Source organism: Macaca nemestrina, chromosome 6, assembly GCF_043159975.1.
Source record: "Macaca nemestrina isolate mMacNem1 chromosome 6, mMacNem.hap1, whole genome shotgun sequence".
In the NCBI taxonomy this organism is placed as follows: Eukaryota; Metazoa; Chordata; class Mammalia; order Primates; family Cercopithecidae; genus Macaca; species Macaca nemestrina.
Genome location: NC_092130.1, coordinates 26,330,189 through 26,353,922, shown reverse-complemented (window position 1 = coordinate 26,353,922; position 23,734 = coordinate 26,330,189). Strand labels below are relative to the sequence as shown.

General features: G+C 39.9%; 1 protein-coding gene across 6 annotated transcripts; it reads left to right on the top strand.

Annotated features, from left to right (window-relative positions):
* Nucleotides 1-45: 45 nt before the first annotated feature.
* On the top strand, nucleotides 46-19,550 carry LOC105482404 (microfibril associated protein 3). 6 transcript variants are annotated; one of them, XM_011742467.3, is made up of 4 exons: nucleotides 46-102; nucleotides 3,759-3,919; nucleotides 11,329-11,789; nucleotides 15,025-19,550. In XM_011742467.3, exons 3-4 carry the CDS (start codon nucleotides 11,495-11,497, stop codon nucleotides 15,816-15,818), a joined length of 1,089 nt encoding a protein of 362 aa, XP_011740769.1. In that variant the 5' UTR covers nucleotides 46-102; nucleotides 3,759-3,919; nucleotides 11,329-11,494; the 3' UTR covers nucleotides 15,819-19,550. The 6 variants fall into 6 exon arrangements, with proteins under 6 accessions (XP_011740769.1, XP_011740771.1, XP_011740768.1 ...); XM_011742466.3 differs by lacking the exon at nucleotides 46-102 and adding an exon at nucleotides 115-394; XM_011742468.3 differs by lacking the exon at nucleotides 46-102 and adding an exon at nucleotides 1,493-2,213.
* The last annotated feature ends 4,184 nt before the right edge of the window (nucleotides 19,551-23,734 follow it).

The following is a 23,734-nucleotide window of genomic DNA, read 5'->3' as shown; positions in this document are numbered from 1 at the left end:
TGCCCCGGAAGTGCTCCTTCAGCGCAGAGGCGGGCCGGGCTGTCCGAGAAAACTTCCGGGTTAAGCTGCCTCTGGGGCCGGAAGGAGCTGGACGGCGGTCGGGTAAGTGACTGCTTCGTTGGGGTCGCTGCGAGGGAGCTGCTAGGAGCGCCGAGGCGTGGATTGTAGCCTGGTGGCTTGGGGTCAGGAGTGCAGGAGGTGAAAATGTCTGCCATCTTTTTGAAAGTCTGGCCTGGGTACGGGATTTCGGTCATCGAACACTTAATGAGAGCCAAATACCTGCCAGGCACTGCGCTGGGCTCCAGGGATGCATCAGTCAACGAACGGAAGGGCCCTGCTCTCAAGCAGTGCGAGAAGCAGATTATAAACAAGTCAACAAACAGGATTATCTAAGGTGGTAGTAAGTGCTGTAAAGAAATTCAGACTGGATAATGTGATGGAACGAACTGGGAGAGTAATAAGCCGTAAGAAAATCTGGAATAGAGCATTCCGAGCAGAGAGAATAGCGCGTGCAAAGGCCATATAGTGGGAACAAACTTAGCAAAGTCAAGGAAAAGACAAAGGTCACTGGCTAGAGCAAAAGGAGCAAGATGAGAATGGAGAGAGATGAGGCCAGGGACTTGAGCCCAAGTCTTGTAAGGCTGATGAGCAAGGATAAAGAGTTTGATTTTTATTTGGAACCCAGTGGAAAACCATCGAAGGTTTCTAAGCAGATGAGTGACGTGATCTGATTTATGACTTTAAGATTACTCCTGGGCCCTCATCAGAAAGCTACAGCTCCTGTGTTGCCCTTGAGCAGTGAAAATGCTTGAAATCCAGACTGACAGAGCTAGGAAGATATTAAAATCAATCTTATTGTACAGATAGGAAAACTTGAATCCCAGAGAGGTGAAGGGACTTAGCCTTTTAAGAACTCATGTTTTCCAACTCCATTTAATGCCCTCGGAATTATCATCTTAATTCCCAGATAAGAGTAATTGTCACTGCTAAAACTCTTCAGATGTTTTCCTTTGCTTTTGACAGTAGTTCTCTAAATTTAGGTTCATCTGTATCACCTGGAAGCTAGTTAGAAGTCCAAAAACCAAAACAAAAAAACCTGTTTAAATATAAAATGGATCATTTCCTCTGATTTTCTCTTGTAATGGAAAATGGATAGAATTTGGGGCCAAAGTATGGAATCTTGAGAAGCCACTTATCTTTTAAATGCTGCTGATAATTATAGCAGCAGTTCTTAAACTTTTTGATCTTAGAATGTCTTTATACTTTTAAAATTTATTGAGAACTTCAAAGGGTTTTTGTTTATATATAATAGCTATCAATATTTACTATTTTAGAAAACTTTCAAAAATTATTCATTTTAAAATAAACTCATGTTAACATAAATATATAACAATATATATTGTTATACATATGTGTGTATATGTTTTATATATATAAATATATAACAAAAATATAAAGGATATTTTCCAAAATAAAAAACTATTGAGAATGGCATTGTTTTACATTTTTACAAATCTCTTTAATGTATGGCTGAATAAAAGACAGCTAGATTTTCATAACTTCTACCTTCATTCTCTTAACAATATCAATCATCATGTAACCTCTAGAAACTTACACCATATTGTGTGAGAATGTAAGTGAAAAAGCAATATGTCTTAATATTATGTAAATTGTTTTGAAAAAGTCTCAGGGACACCCAGGAGTTCCTGCACCACACTTTAAGAATTACACTGAATTACAGTGATTGTCATGCCAGTAAAAGAAATATGAGTTTGATTTGTAAATCAATAAACATTTATGCACATTAAAAATGCAGATGCCCAGGCATCCCAATTCAATAAGTCTGTGGTGTCAAGAAATCTGCATCTTGAACAAGCACCACAGATTAATTTGATATAAATGGTCTAAAAATTACAGAGTGAGAAAACCAGTCAAATGATTCTCTACAGTGTTCTGCCTACTAAAACTCAAGATAGGTGTCTTTCCTTATCTTCATCTCTCTCCATCAATGGTTTCCAGAGTCTGAAGCTCTGGAAAGTTAATAAGTTTGTAGCAGACACCTTTCAGACTACCAAGTCGATGAATGTCTGAAGTCAAAATTTTGAGCACTTGCCACAGGCAGTGGCCCTGTGCTGAGGACAGAAGGTTTTTAGACTCTCATTCATAAGCTTACAGTCTTTTGAACGGATAACTAACTGCTAAGAGGAAAACTGGTAAGTCTTACAATAGCATACTCTCAGTGTGCTACAGGACTGACAAAGGAAAAAAAAAAAACTCATCTGACGAGGGTGGGCGTGAGAGGGCTTCCTGAATAAGATGAAATGAGAGTTGAATATTATAGAGAGGGTACAGTTTCCCCCAGAAAGATATTGATGGGAAGGGGCAGAAAGATTTGTTGTTGTTGTTGTTGTTGTTGTTGTTGTTGTTGAGACAGAGTCTCACTTAGTCGCCCAGGCTGCAGTGTGGTGGCGTGATCTCGGCTCACTGCAAGCTCCGCCTCCCAGGTTCACGCCATTCTCTTGCCTCAGCCACCCAAGTAGCTGGGACTACAGGCGCCCACCACCGCGCCCGGCTAATTTTTTGCATTTTTAGTAGAGACGGGGTTTCACCGTGTTAGCCAGGATGGTCTCGATCTCCTGACCTCATGATCTGCCCGCCTCGGCCTCCCAAAGTGCTGGGATTACAGGCGTGAGCCACCGCACCCGGCCATGAGCAGAAAGATTTTTAAGCAAAAGGAACAACTAAAACCAGAACTTTAAGGTGAAAAGTTATTTAGAGAGAATAGAGTAAAACAAGCATAGTTCAGGCTTTGAGCCATGGGAGGAAAGCTGGATAGATTATAGGATTTAAGCAAATAAACGAATGATAATGATAATCAGCCTGTAGGTGAGGAAACTTAAGACCACTGGAGCACATCATAGCTAATTTGTGATAGAGGTACAACTAAAGACCAGACTTAATGTTTAAATCCATTCATTCCTCCTGCAAGCAGTTATTGTACATAGAGGCAGAGCTGGGCTTCTCATGACTTTCTGTTCTGCTGCCTGAATCTATTCTTGGAGAATTATAATGCCAGATTGGAATTTTAAGCTTATCTCATGGGCAGTGACAAATCACCAATAGATTGTAAAATTATCCTGAATTGCTCAGATTTGTGTTTAGGACCAATTCTGAGTGCCACAGTGTTTGGATGGATCATAGAGGTAAGAATGGAGTTAAGGAGATCCATTCTGAAATTAAAGGGATAGTGTGATATACCCAGGTAAGATAAAAGGGTATGATGTAGGAGAGGGACAATAGGACTTATCTGAAAAATATGTAGGAGGTGGAATAATAGCAATAGCATATATTTATAATTTACCCACATTAGTTCATCTTATCCTCACAACTACCTTATGAGACAGTTACTGTTAATATTATTTTATTTAATAAGTGTGAAAACTAAGGCCTTGCAAGCCTATGGCTTCACCCAGGGAGGGGTAGGATCAGCCACCTTAACTCTAGAGCCCATTCTCCTAACCACTGAGCCATGATTGTCTTGCAGTTTTGATACTGCAAAACTGGAAGAATTGTCTGGCTATTATCTAAGCTGTTCATAAACTGAACAAGTAGATCTGAGGGTAAGAGGAGTTTTGTCTTAATTAGACTGAGTTTCAAATAGTGAGAGATGTTTCAGACTATAGAGGGGGAAAAATGGCCTGGGAAGCTCATAAATCTAAGCCTGTTTCATTGATGTTTTTGTCATTTGCATCCTGTAGCTATTCAGCAAATACCTATGGCAAAAAGGATGTAAGTTATGGGTATAACTGAAATAATCCTGGGTTTAAAGCAAAGCTCTGATAAATACGGAAGATGTTTCTCCGGGTGCCAGAAGATATGTTGAAGTTTGAGCTCAGACTGACCAAATGCTAGTTATGAGGTATGTGATAGCTCCAAGATACTACTAGAAATATAAAGGCTATTTTTAATTAGAAACTTTTAAGTAAATGGCCCTCAAAGTAGTGATTACTGTTTGAATATCACTAACCTTTGTTATGTTACAGATCCCTATAATAATGCTTGCATCTAGGCAGAACAACTTTGTGTTTGTTCTTTGCAAAGGATAGGGTAGTGCTAACAATCTGCTCTTCATTTGTGTTTTCTTCTCTTTGCCAATTCAGAATGCTGCTTTGTCAATTTGTGTGCCTGGTGTAGGAACTGGTCCATTTTCCAAGTGTGACAGTGCAGGCAAAGAGTGGATGAGCTGTAAATGCAGCCTAGAACACATTTGATTATGGAGAATGAAGTACTAATATCCCAGTATAATTGGAGGTTAAAAAAAAAATACCACCTGGGCATCAATGTGTTTCCCTGCTTTGCATTTTCTCAGAACTATTTCTGCAAACATCAGTTTCCTCAGCCAACTTAATATTGAGTCACCAGAGCGGAAATCAGCCATATTACTTCCTTATTTATGTTGAAAATTGGAACAGAATGGAAATATTTCTTCCCTCAGAAGTTGGCAGGAACAGCAACAAGACAATCTGTTAGGGGCGACAGCTATAGGCTCTTCTCTTTCTCTTTCTAAAATAATATAGTCGATATTCTCCATGGTTTTCTGGGGTAAAACCATCTACATTTCTGATTCTTTATGATCCTAGCAAAGCTTACATTCTGTATACCTAAAAGATGAAAAAGGAGTTGGATTAAACTTGAGTCTTACACTTATCTATTACATTTTTATTTATTAATGCTGAAGAAAGGTAATATAGACTGGGTGTGGTGGCTCACGCCTGTAATCCCAGCACTTTGGGAGGCCGAGGCGGGCAGATCACCTGAGGTTGGGAGTTCAAGACCAGCCTGACCAACATGGAGAAACATCTCTACTAAAAATACAAAAAATTAGCCAGACATGGTGATGCATGCCTGTAATCCTAGCTACTCAGGAGGCTGAGGCAGGAGAATCGCTTGAACCCAGGAGGCAGAGGTTGCAGTGAGCCAAGATCTCACTGTTGCACTCCAGCCTGGGCAACAAGACCGAAACTCCGTCTCAAAAAAAAAAAAGAAAGAAAGGTAATAAAAAATTTTACCAAGTAACTTCATCCACAAACATCGTATAGCCCTTTTTAACTGATAACAAGAAGGTGACACTTTGGTTTTCCTTTTTGAAATCTATTCTTGGGTTTCAGATGTCAGCTGCTGCATTAAAAATAGCAGGCATGATATATATATCAATTTTTTTTTTTCCAAATACAAGTGCATGTACTCTTGTGTCTCCCATGGCATCTAATATACCTGCCTTAATGACCTCAGCCCACTTAACTGATTTGGTGAACAGTTCTACATCTGGGGATCTATATATGAGGAAAAATTAAAGGATTGGAAATGAAAATAAAGTAACTGTAGTATAAGGTATCATATGTTCAAAGCATGCAGGCCTAATATTATTATAGGAAGTCCCAAACATGTAAGTGAATTGCATTCCTGAAACTTAAAATTTGTCTTTTCTCTGTTGCATTCACAGCATAATTACATTTCAGTCACATCGTCTTAGATACAGTTAGTTGTTTCTGTGCTGTTTTTCAAGCTGGTTTGTAAATTCTTGAGGGTCTAGGACAGTATCCTAATTCTCCTTAGCAACTCTTGCACCACCTACTCTACTTCATCTTCCACGATGGGTCCTTGACCTAGTTGAACTGTTGTTTTAAATTCATTAGTCTAGAATGAGCAGAATGGTCATAGTCAATGCAGTTTGTGTTGCAAGAAGCAGAAACCCATTCAAGCTGACTTAGCAAAAAGGAGACTTAGTGTGAGGAAATAATAGTACCCTGATACCAAGGATGATTTGTTCTTCCCTCGCTGTTTTTTCTGCTTTGTCACCTTCTTGGACACGTATCTTTGCCAGTGTTTTCTCTCAGAGCTACTGAACAGCCTGTTACCTGCAAATGGGTTATATCTGTTAGTCTCTCAAATCAGAAGTCCTCTGTGTTCAGGATGTACATGGTATGAGTGAAGTGCCCAGTATTAACTGGATGTGTAAGGCTATTGTGCAACCTCTTTTTCTTGTGACTCAAAATCAGTGTACCAGGCTACTTCTGCCATGTTTGGCCTAAGAGCAGTTTAAGGGAGTTTATAGTGTTTTCCTAAATCCTGTCTGGTAGGTTTCTGTAAACTTTAGTAGAGGCAAATGGCTGTGTCTGTACAACACAGGAACCGCAAATCTTGGCCACATGGGCAGTTTGCTTGCCACACTCCACTGTGTAAGGAAGAGAATAGAGATATATGATGAAGATTGCCTGGCAGCCACAGATACAGGTCAATCACTTTTTGTGAACTTAATCTTTTTTCTCCTGCCTTACCATTTCCCCATTTATTACGTTGTTTGCACATTCATCTTCACTTTTGTGGTTTTAATTTTGAGTAAAATTTAATAAAGGTGTTTCTTTTTTAAGAGTCATAGGAGGCCGGGCGCGGTGGCTCAAGCCTGTAATCCCAGCACTTTGGGAGGCTGAGACGGGCGGATCACAAGGTCAGGAGATCGAGACCATCCTGGCTAACACGGTGAAACCCCGTCTCTACTAAAAAATACAAAAAACTAGCCGGGCGAGGTGGCAGGCGCCTGTAGTCCCAGCTACTCGGGAGGCTGAGGCAGGAGAATGGTCTAAACCCGGGAGGCGGAGCTTGCAGTGAGCTGAGATCCGGCCACTGCACCCCAGCCTGGGCGACAGAGCAAGACTCTGTCTCAAAAAAAAAAAAAAAAGAGTCATAGGAGAGCCAGGAAGTAGAATTCTATCAGGCACCAAAGCAGCATGTTTGAGTCTCTCTCTTTCCCCTGCTTCTCTTCCTGTCTTCCCACTCTCTCCCTTCCCTATCCCTCTTGTCCTTTCTCACAGCTTCTCCTTGTATGTGGTCCAAACCTGACTGCCTCAGCCCCCACATACCTTATTTTCCTCAAATGACCCTGACCCACAAGGGTCTCAATTCCAAGTTCCAAGAACAAAGATTCTATTAGCTTACTTTGCCAATGGATTGTCTTCCTCCTAGGCCCAAGAAGATAGGGATAGGGCTCAAAGAGGGGAGCCATGGGGTAAGTAGATCACAACAAAGCTTCTCTACCACAAACTGAGGACACATACAATGTCATATCATGGTTGGTATCCAAGCTCAGTTTACAATGCCTGTATGCTCCATAATATTGCAAAATATTTGCATTGAGAAAAAGAAAAATGTGAAATTTTAAGTTTAAGATTAAAATTGCATAGTGGTGTCCCCTTCCCCCAACCCCCAAGATTTTTAAATGGTTGCATGGTATTCTGAGTGTTTTATAATGATGTAACTGTCAAATGTAAATTTTAGTACAATATCTGAAAGAACCATGAACAATAATAATAGAGCTTATTCAGTGATTACCATTGTCGGACTCTGTGTTTTATGTGTACTACCTCATTCAGACTTTGCAATAATCCTGTGAGAATAGATTCTGTTATTTTGCCTATTTTAAAGATGAGGGGCTGAGGCAGGGAGATTAAGTCATTTATAAAAGTTGCAAGGCTGGTTAGTCAGAGATAGTATTTGAATCCTATACTCTGAACCTCTCTGCTACGCAACTTTTATTAGAGATCTTCAATTATGCTGATCCAGAGTAATCTAAATCTAGAATGTAATGTGAGTGATTGTATCTCTCATTGGAAATATTCAAACAGCCTGAAGCACCATTCTGCAGGTCAGTTGTAGAGGAAATTGAGGAACTGTATTAGTGGCCCTTAGATGCAGTACATGAATCCAACGCCTCAAAAACACCCAAGGAGCCAATTAAAAGTCATAAATTCCAAGGCGCAAACGCAGAGATTCTTACTCGTTCTGGGGTGGGACCCGGGAATTCATGTTTTTAAAAAGCTCTTCTGGCAGTTGTGACACTCAACCTGGTTTGGAAACTGCACTTGCTGATCTTTTATTCCTACCGTTATTCTCTAGGACAAAATGGTAAATGGAGATACCAGATTGGGAGTCAGAAGAATGCCTTTAATTAGGTGCTTTTAAGGTCTTTCAAGATTGTTAGCGTTGACTGTTTTTGTTTCAGAGAATTTATAATAGGTAACTGTATGTCAGTTTGAACAATTATAATCCCTGTTGCATAACATTATACAGTTTATAAAGATCTGTCACATACTGAATCAAATTTAAACTAATCTCCATCAATATTTATTGAGCATGTGCTAGTTGTGATGTATAGCAATAAAAAATATAGGCCTTGTTCTTAAGGGGTAGGTGAGACGGGATAGACTGCCTGGCAATGCAGAGCAGCATATACCAACACCAGATGAGTAGGGTAGGTGGGGAGGGCCCTGGGGTGAAGGAGAAGCCATCCTTTATACAGCTATACTCTGAATTTATGTAGGAGGAATAGCTAAGGCCTTGATAGGAGGTTCAGGAAGTTTGTGGGAAGGCAGAATTTCATGTGGCAGTTATGCTTTGCCAAGCCTTGTGTTGGTGAGGACACTAATTGCCCTGCAGCCCTCGCCTGTGACAGCTGTTCATTCTGCTGAAGTTCCTGAATATCAGAGCAGGATGACTGAGTCCATTTCCTTTCTTTCCAGTTTCTTCTACACTAGCTACTTTGATCCTGGAGGGATGTGACCATACCCCCAGGTGATCTGCCCACGTTTGAGCCTCTCAGTTCTTTGACCTCTTCATCATGGACAAATATCTCCCTCACTTCAGCCACTGCAGCTTCCGGAGTCCATCTCCAGTTTCACCATTGGCCCAGTTAGTTCCCCTCCAGAATCAGGAATCAGACGCAGCATTTTTGGCCACTGCCTCTCTTTACCACAATTTTTTAGCTCTTTTTCGTGAACAACTCCTGACCAGTGACCCCTCTCCTTTTTCTCTGTCCCTTGGCCCTCAACCTTGAGTGCTTTCCTTCTAATTTTTATTCCTCTTTATTCTTCAGGTCCTGCACCTGAAGAATAGGTGCTGTACACCTCACTTTCTCAGAGGCTTTCCATGATGAGATTAACTCCCCAGGTCAGGTCCTCCTGTAGCATCTGTATTTTCCCTTGGGTAACATTGAGTATATTTTGTATATATGTAGTTAGTGTCCATGGTCTGCCAGACTGAGCTTCATGGAGGACGAGACTGTCTGTGGGGCAGTAGGTAGGCACATGATAGGTGCTCAGTAGATACTGTTGAATATATGAAAATGTATCCCGCCAATCTACAACTCAGTTGTGAGGAAGAGTAGAAAGGAAGGAGATGGCAGGATAAGAAACGAAGTGGCATTAAAATAAACTGGAGTTGTGGGGGACTTTTGGTTTTGGTTTTGGTTTTGGTTTTACTACAGAGAGAGCAAACCTCCAGCTCAGAGCCTTAAGCAGGGAGTAGTATCTCTGGAAGCTAATAACACTTCTTTGTTTTCGTTATGTTTATGTGTACGGTTATTTTTGTCCACAGAACCAATATGGAATTTCCTTTTTAAGTAAATGTGAAAGGAAAAATAAAATGAGTAGATTTAAAAGAAAAGCAGAAATGATGATAATTTGGTTCATGGATATAGTAAAAACAAAAACAAAAATGACAGGAGAAGGAATGAATGAAGTTTGGAAAATGCTGCCATGGATGAAGCCATAGGAACTCCTAATCAAAGTTCTGGGGAAAGCTTGGAGCATTTTTTCAGCACACTCATAGCCTATCACCATTGAGAACCACTGATCTAGAATAAAGTACAGAATTATGTCCTCCAATTGCTGTATATCTTGTAGTGAAAAAACTTGGAAACTTACATGTCAAGCTCCTAGCACAGTGGTTGGCTTATGGCAGTCATTCAATAAATGTTATTTCCATTGTTTCTACCCATCACCCTCTCCTATAAAAGAGACCGTATTCTAAGCTAGATTCTCCTGCTAACTTGTAGCATATCATAAGAAGCAAATCACTATGCACTGAATCAATTAGATTATATTACTTCCAAAATCCCCTCTCTGCCTAAGTCTTTGTTTCCTTTAGTGTCCTTTTAGTGCAGCTTTAGGAGGAAATGGAAATAAACACATTTAGTATGTCATGTATAGCCAAAGTCTGAAGTTTTTTTATTTTACTCTATATACTCCATCCTTAAATTTTAAAGATTTAGAAACGTATTTGTCACCATTCAACCATCCTTTCAAGGGCTAATGAAAATTAAATGACATTTGCACCATACTGTAATTTGACTTTGCAATGTTTAATGGCAAAATACAGTGATTCATTGCTTTTTATGTTCTGTGATCAAGCAGCCTTCATATAAGTATAACGGAAAGTAAATGTCATTTCCAAAACTAATTATCTTGGGGCTTTATAAGACATGAAGCTAGGCATTTCATCCCATATTTTATAGAAATAAAAGTTGAAATTTTTCTTTGAGAGTCGGTGGCTTAAAGGGGGCATCAGATTACCAGGAAGGTGATCATAAATACATAGACTTTTGGAGTAGGATGTTATTTTGCCTTTTATTCATGATATTTTGCTCTTCTTTTAAATTTGTCTAACATTCTGTCCCTGTAGTTTTATATTTGCATTTCTACTAACTAGAAACTTAAGATGTCAATTCCTCCCTTAGCTAGTTTACAGAGTTTGAGCTAGAAATTTTTACAAACTATTAAATACACTGTATTTTGTCTCTTGGTATTGGAGAAACTATTAAAAGAAAATTCTGTTGTCTAACATTCTTGTCCATGAAGGAGGTTCCATAGCTTTAGAAGTCAATAATTCTATTTATGTGTATGCAGTAAATGCAATTTTCTTTCCAATATTAAAACAACCCACCTCAAGTGTCCCTGCATTATTTATATGTAACATATCTTTATACTTGAATTACTCAAATTTTGAGCTCCATGGTTGTGGTTATGATATGTCAGTTGATTTACATTATTGATATAACAACAGATGGTAATGGTGCAGTTTGAAATAAAAGATCATTAAGATAAATATTTTAGCCTTCATTGGCTCCCTGTTGCATAAAATTTGTCAGAATGAAATAGAATCATGGCATTTCAGAACTAGAAGAGTCCTTAGAGATTATCTCATCCAGTCCCTTATTTGACAGATGAGAAAACAGAAGCCCAGAGAGAATGCTGCTTGCCAAGGTCGTACAGCTAGTTAGTAGCAAAGTTAGGACCAAAATCTAGGTCTGCTATTTCCCAATTCATTGCTTTTTCTGCTGTCTCTGTGTGAGATTTTTAGGTCCTATTCCATCTAATTACTCTCCAATGTCAGCACCAATTATTCTAATTCACATCTATTCATATCTGGAACATACAGAGTTTCACCCCATTATGAATCTCAGTTGGTTAAACTTTGTATCTGGCTTTCTTTTAGGTGGTTCTCCACTCACATCTTTTAATCTTGAAGACTAGAAAATATAACTGGATCTACCATTTGTTTGGAAAATTTCTCTACCAAGCAATAAATTACCCGCTGTGCTGTTGTAGTGTAGAAGTTTTTGAGTTCTCCAAATCTAAACAAGATTTTCTTCCATTTTCCCATGAAGCTACATTGTTGCTTATTCACTTTAGTGGCAAGTATTATTGTGCCAGCTGCTTTTGTTTTGGAAGATGTGGACTTCAACCAAATGGTTTCACTGGAAGCAAATCGTAGTTCTTACAATGCATCCTTTCCCTCAAGCTTTGAACTCTCAGCAAGTTCCCACTCGGATGATGATGTCATCATAGCCAAAGAGGGAACTAGCGTTTCAATTGAGTGTCTTCTCACAGCCAGTCACTATGAAGATGTCCATTGGCACAATTCAAAAGGACAGCAACTGGATGGCAGAGGCAGAGGTAACTGGTCAGGGTATAATTAATCAAGATTACTCATTTCCTGTTCTGTCTTCTTATTTTTTAACAAGTTAAACAAGAAGTCTCAAAGATAAGGTGCCAAGGTGAATAGTTTAAAACATTTGAAAGGTCTAGAGTGTTGCACCTATCAGAAAAAGCAAAATAATTATAATTATTTAACCAGAAGAAGAAAAAAAAGAATCATTGTAAATTTAAAAGATGTTCACATGATGGCAATGAACTATTTTCTCTGCTTCTGATCAGTTGGTTTTCTTCTTCATTGAAGATAGAGTAAATCAGGGCTGCTGCATACAACTGTACAGAGGGCATACAACACAACTGTAAGAGCACCCTTCACCTAGACTACTGTAGTGCAGTGTGGTGGCCCTTTGTGAGTACATCCAGAAGGGTTTTGGCTAGACTTAAGAAAATTTGTTATAAATAAAGTTTTGCTCTGAAATGAGTTACTATAAACTTTAGAGGAAATCCAGGACATTTTTGAAAATGAGTATCAATCTGTGTATAAAACTTTGACGTCAGGTCTCAGAGAATTAGAAGGGCACTATGGAACGTGTAAGCCCTTCCAGCTCATTTTTTTTCTATTCTATACCTTAATTTACTGGAAAAGAGAAATTTTTTTTGCATTTTTATGTTTCTGTCTTAAAAATCACATAAACGTAGTGATAATGTGTTCAAGGTCTACTTTTTGACAGAGTTTTATTTAATTTTGCTATTCATGGATCTGTGAATATATCTTAATCCAGACTACTCCTAACCAGTGTTCTGTTTTAAAGATCTTTTTGATGAGTACTTGAGTTATAATGGATCTCAAAAAGAAATCACCATAAAAAGCCAAAGGGATGAAGATTAAATTCTAAGATCCCCACAAGCTACACTTTAAGAAATGTTTTTGTTAGGAAGATAGTGTAGCCTTTTGAAATATAAAAGGATATTGATTATTCATATTAGGCTGGAAAATACAAAAGGAGACAGGTGATACTTCCTTCAGACATATGCACTAAATATTTTCATCTATAGACTGAGTGACTAGTCACCAAGGAATTGAAGAGTGTGAATTGTTAGAGTATTTTTAATCAGCATGTTTAAAATATATAACTATTGAATTAGAATATCTAGAGTGATACCTGGAATGTGTACTTTGAACATGATTTGGGATTCCATATTTGGACCCACTGAACCAGACTCCTGTCTTCTCCAGGCTCTATGATATCCTGACCAAACACCTCTGAGATTTGAATTATTCATTCAGTGTCATCACTGTAGACTGACTGCGTAAACAAAGCCTTAGGTTAAGACAAGACCAGCAGAGTGGAATGGCAGTTTTATTTTTCTATTTTGCCTTTACTTTGAAAACCGCTAACATCTATCATTGATGCTTTCAGCAGCAGCTCTGGAAAGTTGTATTAAATTTTATGAATCTCAAGTGAGAGGAGTTTAAAGAGCATGTCAGTCTAGTATAAGGTTCATAAATCTTGAGCTATTATCAGCAAGTGAACTAGAGAGTTTAGATTGTGGTTGTAGTGCAATGGTTGATGAATGGAGTCTTTGTAGTTCATCATACCTTGGATTCAAATGGTGTCGTTTCCATAGCTCCAAGTTCATAGAAGCTTGTGGAAAATGGCTATATTCATAACTACGTGTTTTCCTCTTCTTGTATTAGTGAAGTGATGGCTCTTAAATATATTAATAGCTGTAGGATTGAGGTAAGTTTGGATGATGATGAAAATGTACAAAATCCAGAGTGCTTACTAATTTATGTGCCACTAAAATAATCCAGAACCATAGAATCTTGGGGATGAAAGAGATTTTGAAGATTGGGCACTCAAGTCAGTGCTTAACAAGCAGTCTGCTAACCTCTCCTGGGACACTACCTCTAGTCGTTGGAATGCATCCCCACACTGCAGGTTAGCCCATGCATTCCATCTTTGAATGGCTTTCATAGTTAAAACACAGAGTGCTTTGGGAATGTATCACAAAAGTAGGAATTATGCAAGCAGAGCCAAGTTATTGAAGGATGTTGAATCAAGATGGGTAATCAATATGCTTTGCTTTTCTTACACTTGTGTATTTGTATATACATGTTCCCTGAATGAAAATACCTTCACATGTGTAAGAGAGGCAGTATGTTTTAGGTTGAAAATAGAAGGAAGCATAGGCATCTTAAGGGTAACTTTATTCTTTTTGCCAAGCTTTTCATTTACCGTGACTTGTGAGATGTATTTTTTGGCCTGTGCTTCAGTTACTCTTGCCAGAAAATCAAGATATCACCATCAACAAACGTTTCTTAACAACAAAAAAAATTGATATGTGCAAGGCATACCAGATTGGGCAGTTAATTGAACAAATGCATTAAGTTGCTAGGGGTTTTTTTTAAAATAATTTCTTCTTGTTATATAAGTTCACTATGGAAAGTGAGCAAACACAGAAGAAAATAAAAATTACTCATAAAAATTTAAAATATCATTATTTTAAATCATTGTTTTATATTTCTGAGGCATACCCTTATAATATATGAAAATGTATTGGTTGCAATGTGATGTAGACGCACAGATGTGTATAAACTATAAGCTTTTTTTATGATTAGTCATTTAGCATTTTGTAGACATACCTGTTTCACAGAAAGGCTTTTGAAGTCTAACAGTGAAAAGGAAGCCATGTTAATTATTAGTGTCATGAAGGAAGATCTTGATTTCCTTTTAAGATCCAAGCTAATTAAATTCTTTTTTTTTTTTTTTTTGAGACGGAGTCTGGCTCTGTCGCCCAGGCTGGAGTGCAGTGGCCGGATCTCAGCTCACTGTAAGCTCCGCCTCCCGGGTTTACGCCCTTCTCCTGCCTCAGCCTCCCGAGTAGCTGGGACTACAGGCGCCTGCCACCTCGCCCGGCTAGTTTTTTTGTATTTTTTTAGTAGAGACGGGTTTTCACCATGTTAGCCAGGATGGTCTCGATCTCCTGACCTCGTGATCCGCCCGCCTCGGCCTCCCAAAGTGCTGGGATTACAGGCTTGAGCCACCACGCCCGGCCTCAAGCTAATTAAATTCTGATTCTGGACATCACAATCTGCCCTTTTTTTTTACATGATTTAAACAGATGGTAGAATCTAACAAATCAGTTGATTTAAAGTGCTTTGATGAAGTGGAGGAATATTGATAAGGCAGCGGCCATATTTAGTAATCTTCTTTTTGCTATAATTTTTTTTTCATTTCTGTTCGATTATCAGGTGGAAAGTGGTTGGTTTCTGATAACTTCCTAAACATCACCAATGTAGCTTTTGATGACCGTGGGCTCTATACCTGTTTTGTCACCTCTCCAATTCGTGCCTCCTACTCTGTCACCCTACGTGTTATCTTCACCTCGGGAGACATGAGTGTCTATTACATGATTGTTTGCTTGATTGCCTTTACAATCACACTCATCTTGAATGTCACACGGCTGTGCATGATGAGCAGCCATCTTCGCAAGACTGAGAAGGCCATCAATGAGTTCTTTAGAACTGAAGGGGCTGAGAAACTTCAGAAGGCCTTTGAGATTGCAAAGCGTATCCCCATCATTACCTCAGCCAAAACTCTGGAGCTCGCCAAAGTCACACAATTTAAGACCATGGAGTTTGCTCGTTATATTGAAGAACTGGCAAGAAGTGTCCCTCTTCCACCTCTTATTCTAAACTGTCGAGCCTTTGTTGAGGAGATGTTTGAGGCTGTGCGAGTGGATGACCCTGATGACCTGGGTGAAAGAATTAAAGAGAGACCTGCCCTGAATGCTCAAGGTGGCATCTATGTCATTAACCCAGAGATGGGACGGAGTAATTCACCAGGAGGAGATTCAGATGATGGCTCTCTGAATGAACAAGGCCAGGAAATAGCAGTTCAGGTTTCTGTCCACCTTCAATCAGAAACCAAAAGTATTGATACAGAGTCTCAAGGCAGCAGTCATTTCAGTCCGCCTGATGATATGGGATCTGCAGAACCTAACTCTAACTACAAAGATGGGGCATATGAAAACTGTCAGCTATAACCTACAGTGCTGTAACCCAGTACCTACAAAATCAGCTCTCAGAAAAGGAACCTGTTTCTTAGAAGAAGTAACATTTTGCCAAAAGTTTTGGGGGTTTCCCTTTGTTAATATTAAGCACTTCAGAACGTGAATTGCCAAAGTCTTCATTAGAAGGCAGCGTTTTTCCTATCTGATACTTTTCAGTCATTTTCCTTAGAGCTTGATTAAATTCTGCATGCTAAGATTTAAAGAAGCCCCAGATAAATATGATGGGAAAAGCACTGAACTAAGAGTCCCATGGTTTCTCTTCTGATCACAGTTCTTCCATTGGTTGGATCTAATACTTATCTTGGGACTTCAGTTTTTCTATCAATAAGATGAGGGATTAGGTGAGATCTGAGGTGGTTTCTAGCTCTATAGCTTCTTAATTCATCACCTTTAAATTACCAGAATCTTCACTCATCTCTAAGTAAACCTTTCCCTGGGCTTTTACTCCCTTCTTTTGGAAAAGATTAAGCTGAGATCTAAATTTCCACACCAATGTCATAATGCACAGAGGTTTTTGATAAACATTTGGGTGTTTTTCAGATGTTTTGCCATGTGGAGCGTATGATGATATGTGCAAGGGTGAATCTGTTCAATGTAGCACATGTCTGTATGGTTATACAGATGTCAGGGAGCTAACTGCTCATTTGTAAACTACTTTCCATGAGTAAATTGGCCCTTGTTAGGGGTGTATCATCTTTTTAACTTACTGAGACATCATTTTAGTTCATTGAGGTTGGCAGGGATTTCCCAACTGATCTTCCAAAGTGAGCAGTTTATTTCTAAGGAATAACATCTTTGATGCTTTTAGAATAAGAACAGTGTCAAATCATCTGTCTTCTGGAAACTCATGGATTTTGATATTTCTTTTAATAGAATTTCTCAGGCTTTCCCTTTTTAAAAGTTTTGGACTCTACAAATAGGTTCTATATTTGGGATCTCATCCTAGGAGAAAACCCAGAACTGGATTCCTCCTAAGACCTCTGTCAACCCTCCTGCCTCTGTGGTCTTAAGTATGGTGCTATAGGTTGCATGCCTCTTTGTCGCGTTTGTTTGGTTAATATTTTGTTGTTGAGGTTTTTATTTTTGTTTACTTCAGATACATAATTCTGAGCTATGGCTGCTTTTGTAGCCTTTCCGAGAAGCACTAACCTGAAATAAGATTGGATAATTGTGAGGGTGTGTTGTTACTATATTAAAATACACACACAACTGATCTAGACATCAAGAGGAAGAAAAATGATGGATGATGCCACCTGGTTCAACTGTATATAATAAACACTTAAGATGACATTTCTTGCCTGGCTGAGATCTGATATAATGGAATTGTAAATACTCTTCAGAACAATTTCTTCAGCTACAGGAAGCATGGTGCCATATAATTTTAAGAACTTGGCAGTGGAGCTCCATTTGGGGCTTCATGATTTCTTCATTTGACTTCTGATTATTGAAGCATTACTTCAGCTACAGGCTCCTGAGGGAAATGTTCAGAGGAGCTTTTATCAGGATTTTAATTTAAGGTTTCAAACGGAGGAAGACAGGAAATTCAAAGTGTGACCAGATAAAACTCATGCCTCCCTTTGTCCAGGCTTATCAGAAGTAATACATCTGCTCTGAATAACATGAATGAATCAATGTGCAGTTTTATCAGATGGCATCATGGATAAAGATGATAATGCTGCCTTTTCTGTCTCTCAGGCTGTTTCCATGGGAACCTCTAGAGCCAAATAAAAGCTAACCAATCATTTAGCCAAAGCTTGCCTTGGCTCATAGACTGGTATTTCTTTAAGGAAAATTGTTTTTATATATTTGGCTATGAGAGCAAAGGCTCTTGAACATATCCTAGATTATGGAACACATTTTTCCCTTCCCACAATGCTTCTCTTGAAAAATTAAATTTTTTTTCTGTCCACCCAGACTGGAGTGCAGTGGCAAGATCATAGCTCACTGCAGCCTCCAACTCCTGGGGTCAAGGGATCCTCCTGCTTCAGGTGCCCAAGCAGCTAGGACTACAGGTGTGTACCACCTTTTCTGGCTAATTTTTGTTATTTTTTGTAGAGATGGGGGTCTCACTTTGTTGCCCATGCTGACCTTGAACTTGTGGCTTTAAATGATCCTCCTGCCTCACCTCCCAAAGTGTTGAGATTCCAGGCATGAGCCACTGTACCTGGCCAAAAGAAATTTTAAATCCCTTGTCTGGGGTCAGTCTTCTAAACATCCCTCAGATTTCAGATAGTACTTTCAACCCTGTCCTAACAGAGCAGGTTTGCAGTAATCTCTTAGAATATAGCTTGTCAGATTAGAGAATGGTTTTACCCCACCTGTTCTCATAGGAGACATTATTATTTGGAACCTTAAGGTAGACATGTTTAAAATCAAAGTCCTAAGAAACAACTTTGGAAAAATGGAGGAAATGTTTTTAAAATCTGTAAGTTTGCATAATACTGTATAGTAACTAAATGCAGGCTACGCCATTGTATCCTGGTTATTTTAGAAACATAGAGGTGGCCTAATTTGGTGGCCAAAGTAACTGGTTTACTTTGAGTGTACCAGCTTATGGTGCCATTGATGAGGAATTAAAGTAGGTCAAAATTTAATTGGAGTTGATATTACTTCATAAAGCTAGTTTTCAAGAGGAAGAAAACCACACTTACTAATATTTTCTGTATCTAATCAAATACTCTTCATATATAATTAAGCCTCATGTTATCTTTTTGTAAAATCCTTAACCTTTTGAACTTCAACTACAGTCTAAAAGTCTTGATGGTAACTATAGTGTAATTATCTTTTTGTCTCACTGGATTTTATAGTTAGTGGAAAATGCCTTTACAAAATGTATTTAAAATAACTCTGTCATCTCATTTGTAAATTTTGTCATGTATTGTAATATAGTGAACATTATTGTCCTTATGAAATGGTAGCTTTGTGAAATACATTCACCAAAAATCAACATTTGAACATCTTCATGATTCCTTACCAGCTGAAGCCAGATAGACAGGTATCAATTGAGCTGATGCCCCACTTGAGTTTATAGGCTGTTTGATAACTGCCTGTCCTCCAAATTGTGTAGGTATACGTTATGATGGTTTAATTCTTCAGTAAGGGCCAGCACGCATTTGTATTTTCTACCAATTACCTTGATAGAAATATCTTGGAAATTGCTGACCTGGGATGGTTTTGAGAAGACTCCTGGCTTCTTTTTTGCCTCACTTAACAAATATCTTAAGGTCAAAGCAATATCTGTGCATGGCTTTCCTTTTGCTCTTCCAGACACGTGAGCCTGTTGGTATAGTCCTCTTCACCCTCTGCATGTAGCTTCACCCTAGATAGACTTTTGTCTCTTGGGTCCCAGATGGCACAGGAGCACTGCATGCTTGTTTTCTAGAGCCCAGCCAGTCATGGGTGCTAGCCTTGTCTCCACACACCAGCAAGTAGAACCCAAGTGTATTGCATAAATACTTCCTGAGTACCAGTAAGAGAATGCATTCTTTTCTCATCTAGGGCAGGAATGTTGAAAATGCTCAGCCTTACATAGAAACTCCTAGATTTTCATTAATGCATTTCACAAAAGTAAGTATTTCATATGATTCAGATGATGTTTAAATTGTCGGCATTTTAATAAATACTTGCATTATAATTTTGTCTCTTTTTTAAAAAAACTCATACTTGAATATAATTTATTAAACATTCAATGAAGTATATAGTCTATTTGAAATTTCCTATAGAGTATGTTTCATTTGTATGTTTGATGAAATTTGTATGTTTGATGAAATTTGATGTTAATGATTTTAAATGGGTAATTTTTTGGGGGGAGGGTAGTCTTACTGTGTCACCCAGGCCACAGTATGATGGCATGATCATGGCTTACTGCAGTGTCAACCTGGGCTCAGCAATTCTGCCTCAGCCTCCTGAGTAGCTAGGATTATAGGTGCACGCTAACGCACGTGGCTAATTTGTGTGTGTGTGTGTGTGTGTGTAGAGATGGGTTTCGTTATGTTGCCCAGACTGGTTTCTATCTCCTGATCTCAAGTAATCCTCTTGCCTGGACTTCCCAAACTGCTGAGTTTGCAATCATGAGCCACAGCCCGCAGCATAGGAGCCAGTATGGCTGGAATCCACTTTGACCTTACAAATATTTACACCTAAGCACTGTGTATGTTTTCAGTGCTATGAGCTACACTGAGATGGGTATCCTGCCCACAACGGGCCTGCAGATACCAGACTATCCTCCCTAGGCCCAAATACAGCAATTTACTCTTCTGAAATAAAGCATTCTTGGCAGAGGCAAGAGCTTGAGAAAAAAAGATAAGAGGATTTGGTACATTTTAAAAGAGCTTGTGATTATAGTGTGTAGTTTATGGTGAGATTTGGCGGGCAGGAGGGTTAGTTCTGGTAGAAGCAAAAGTCAGCAGTCCCATCAGGATGAAGAGTGGTGATGGTTAACAGGCATGGAAAAGCACAAGGTTAGGAGAACGCAAAGGCAACAGATGGGAGGTGAGACTCATTACTTAAATGCCACAGACTCCTTAGAATGAAAATCTAGCCTTTATCTCCCTATGGCAAAAGATTGCTGGACTTTAAATCCTGATTTCACCCCTAGCCTTGTAACCATGGACAAGGGCTTCAGCCTTTCTCGGCTTCAGTAAAATGGAATTGATAATGTCTACCTCACAGAATTAACACAAGGATTAAATATAGCAACCGGTAAGCAAACACTGTGTTAGCTCTGATCTACCACACTGTAATGGGCTAGTTTTGCAGCTGGTGTCACCTTTGTTAGTAGCCTTGGCCTTGTCCAACTGGTGACTATATTTGCATTTGTAGTCAACTAAAAATTCCTCCACACCTCTCAGAATTGCATTTGGCTGCATGCCATAGAAACCTGATTGTGGTGGCTTATCGTAATAGCTAAGAGATTTATTTTTCTCAAATCCAGAGATAGGCAGTCCAAGGCTGGTGCGGGGGTGTAAGAACTGGCATGAGGGACTAGGCTCTTTCTAGACCACTCTTGTCCTTAGCATGTGGCTTTCATCCTCAAGGTCACAAGATGTCTTAGTTTGGGTTCCCCCAGAAGGAGTTCCTGAGAAAAGGATTCACATGCAGGTAGTTTATTTGGGAAGTGATCCCAGGAAGGTAGGGAAATAGGGAAGTGAGACAGGCAAAGGAAGAAAGCGCACACAGGGTGTGTTAATGAGTGGGTTACTGCTGTGGGCAACTAGTGTTCAGTCCCACCGGGGACCTCAGGGAGCTCTTTCTGCCCCAGGTGTATGTAGCTCATGCCTCAGAGTTATCCCACCTCAAGGCCAAAGAGGTGGGATATTTATCCCCCAACTACCATCTGTCATTAGTTAAAGGCCGCTCCCAAGGTCACTAACCCCCGGCACTTTCAGGCTGCAATCTACAGGCTCAGCATGATTCTGCAGCTAGCAAAAACCCTCAGGTAGAGAACAGGAGTTTTCAACAGGAAGCCTGTGGTAAATAGAATGGTGAGTGTCAACAAATGATGGGCAGAGCACTGACAGCACCTGCTACATAGGATGACTCTTTTACCTTCAGCATCGCGTCTACATTCCAGCCAGGGAGAAGGGTAGAAGGTCAAAGGACAAAGGACACAGGACACAGCAGCTGAGTTTGTACCTTTTTATCGAGAAAGTGATAGCTTTCCCGAAGCCTCACCCAGCTTCTGCTGTGCAGCAGCCAGAACTAGGAGATGTGGCTACCTGCTGTACTGTAAGAAAGCCTGCGGAGAGGAGTGTGTGTATTTTTAACTGGACACATTGTCACAAAGTTTGGGCTTCTGTAATTAAGAAAGGAGGAAAAAGGGAGGTTGTGGGCAACAAGCAGTGTGTGACAAGGTCAGCTTCACATGAATGACAGGAGCAAAATGTGGTTCTGTGGTGGATAAAACTGCAAACCATGTTCCTTGAAGATGATCACATGCATGCACAAAACAAGAAAGTGCTAAGCTAAATCTTCAAGTCGTCATTTCTGTTGTCTCCAGTACACGTAGCTCAAACAGCAGACAGGGTATCAGATTCTGCTGGGACATAATTGGCTCTTCTTAACCTATTTGTTCATTAACAGGTATTTACTGACCACCTGCTATATGCCAAGTGTTCTTCCATGAGCCAGGGACTCCACAGTGACAGTGAGTGACTGGCAGTGTACATCTATTCACTGGGGTCAGAAAACCACCTTCAAAAAGGGCATTGTGCTGAGACCCAAATTATGAGGACCAAGACATTCAAAAGTTAGGAGGGGTACTCCAGGCAGAGGAAAGAGCAATGGCAAGGTCGGCCTGTTGGAGAAACAGAAGAAGTAGGCCTGTGTGTCTAGTGAAGGGAGACAGTCACAGAAGCAGGCAGGGGGGCAAAAATACAGTTAGAAGATTTCAAAGCTCCTTTTGGCTGGCCCGGGAAATGCATTTCTTAGAAGAAATGCTAGAAGTACCTAATTTGGAAAAGAAGATTTACATATTTGGTGGGGAAAGTTTGATCATTCAAGCATACTCTTAGTTTTTATTCCTAAAGTCATCGGCAGCTTAAAAAAAAAAAATCACACTGATTTCCTTTTTTTTTTTTTTTTTTGAGATGGAGTCTTGCTCTGTCGCCCAGACTGGAGTGCAATGGCGCGATCTTGGCTTATTGCAACCTTGACCTCCCCAGTTCAAACGATCCTCCTGCCTCAGCCTCCTGGGTGGCTGGGACTATAGGTGCATACCACCACGCCCAGCTAATTTTTGTATTTTTAGCAGAGATAGGCTGGTCTCAAACTCCAGACCTCAAGTGATCCACCCGCCTCGGCCTCCCTAAGTGCTGAGATTATAGGCATGAGCCACTGCACCTGGCCCTAATTTTCTTTAAGGAATTAAACTCCTTCAGAGTCCCTTAAATTCCAATCATTTTCTTGAGTTTTCATGTTTTTGCTGGAACCTATTGATTAGGAAATATATATATGTAAATACACATATGTCACTCCATCTGCCTAGAGGATCTGAGGCTGCTGCCAGCATGCTTATTCTTCCTGACAGTTGGGAACACTCTGCCTCCAACTCAGCTATGCCGTAGGGAGGACTCAAGTGTCCTAAGTGATGATAAATCAGCCTTTAAGGGGCCTCATTCAGATAGAAGGCCACCCTCTGGGAAATAGTTTGTCCGTAAACAGAAGGGAGTTCATCAGAAGACACTCCCACTCATGTAGCAGTTTTTCATTGTGGATTTCAGTCTTTCAGAAACTGTAAGCAGACAATTGGACCATTCCTGAGGTCACTCTTCTAAAGCCCTTTCATCCTTTGAACACCTAAGCTCACGCATATTCATTTAATTTTTAGCAGATGTTTGTTGCACCCAAACTGGGAACACTAACCGCAAGCAAAACTAAACATGATCTCTGCTCTTTGGGGACTTACATCCTATGGGAAAGCAGATCCAATTCACATAGTGACATATGGAGTGTATAGTTTAAAACTGAGGCCGGGCGCGGTGGCTCAAGCCTGTAATCCCAGCACTTTGGGAGGCCGAGACGGGCGGATCACGAGGTCAGGAGATCGAGACCATCCTGGCTAACACGGTGAAACCCCGTCTCTACTAAAAAATACAAAAAATTAGCCGGGCGCGGTGGTGGGCGCCTGTAGTCCCAGCTACTCGGGAGGCTGAGGCAGGAGAATGGCGTAAATCCGGGAGGCGGAGCTTGCAGTGAGCTGAGATCCGGCCACTGCACTCCAGCCTGGGCGACAGAGCGAGACTCCTTCTCAAAAAAATAAAAATAAAAATAAAAATAAAAAAAATAAAACTGAGCAGTGTGCTAAAGGAAATTATTCTGTAGACACCTATAACAAAAGAGCTTCATCTAGGTCAGAAAAGAATTCCCTGAAGAGGCGATACTTATCGCAA

Excerpts from the sequence above, each read along its gene's own strand:
- LOC105482404 (XM_011742467.3), top strand. The coding sequence starts at position 11,495 with ATGAAGCTACATTGTTGCTTATTCACTTTAGTGGCAAGTATTATTGTG. Across the intron at positions 11,790-15,024 it reads ACTGGATGGCAGAGGCAGAG|GTGGAAAGTGGTTGGTTTCT; the intron begins GTAACTGGTCAG and ends TTCGATTATCAG.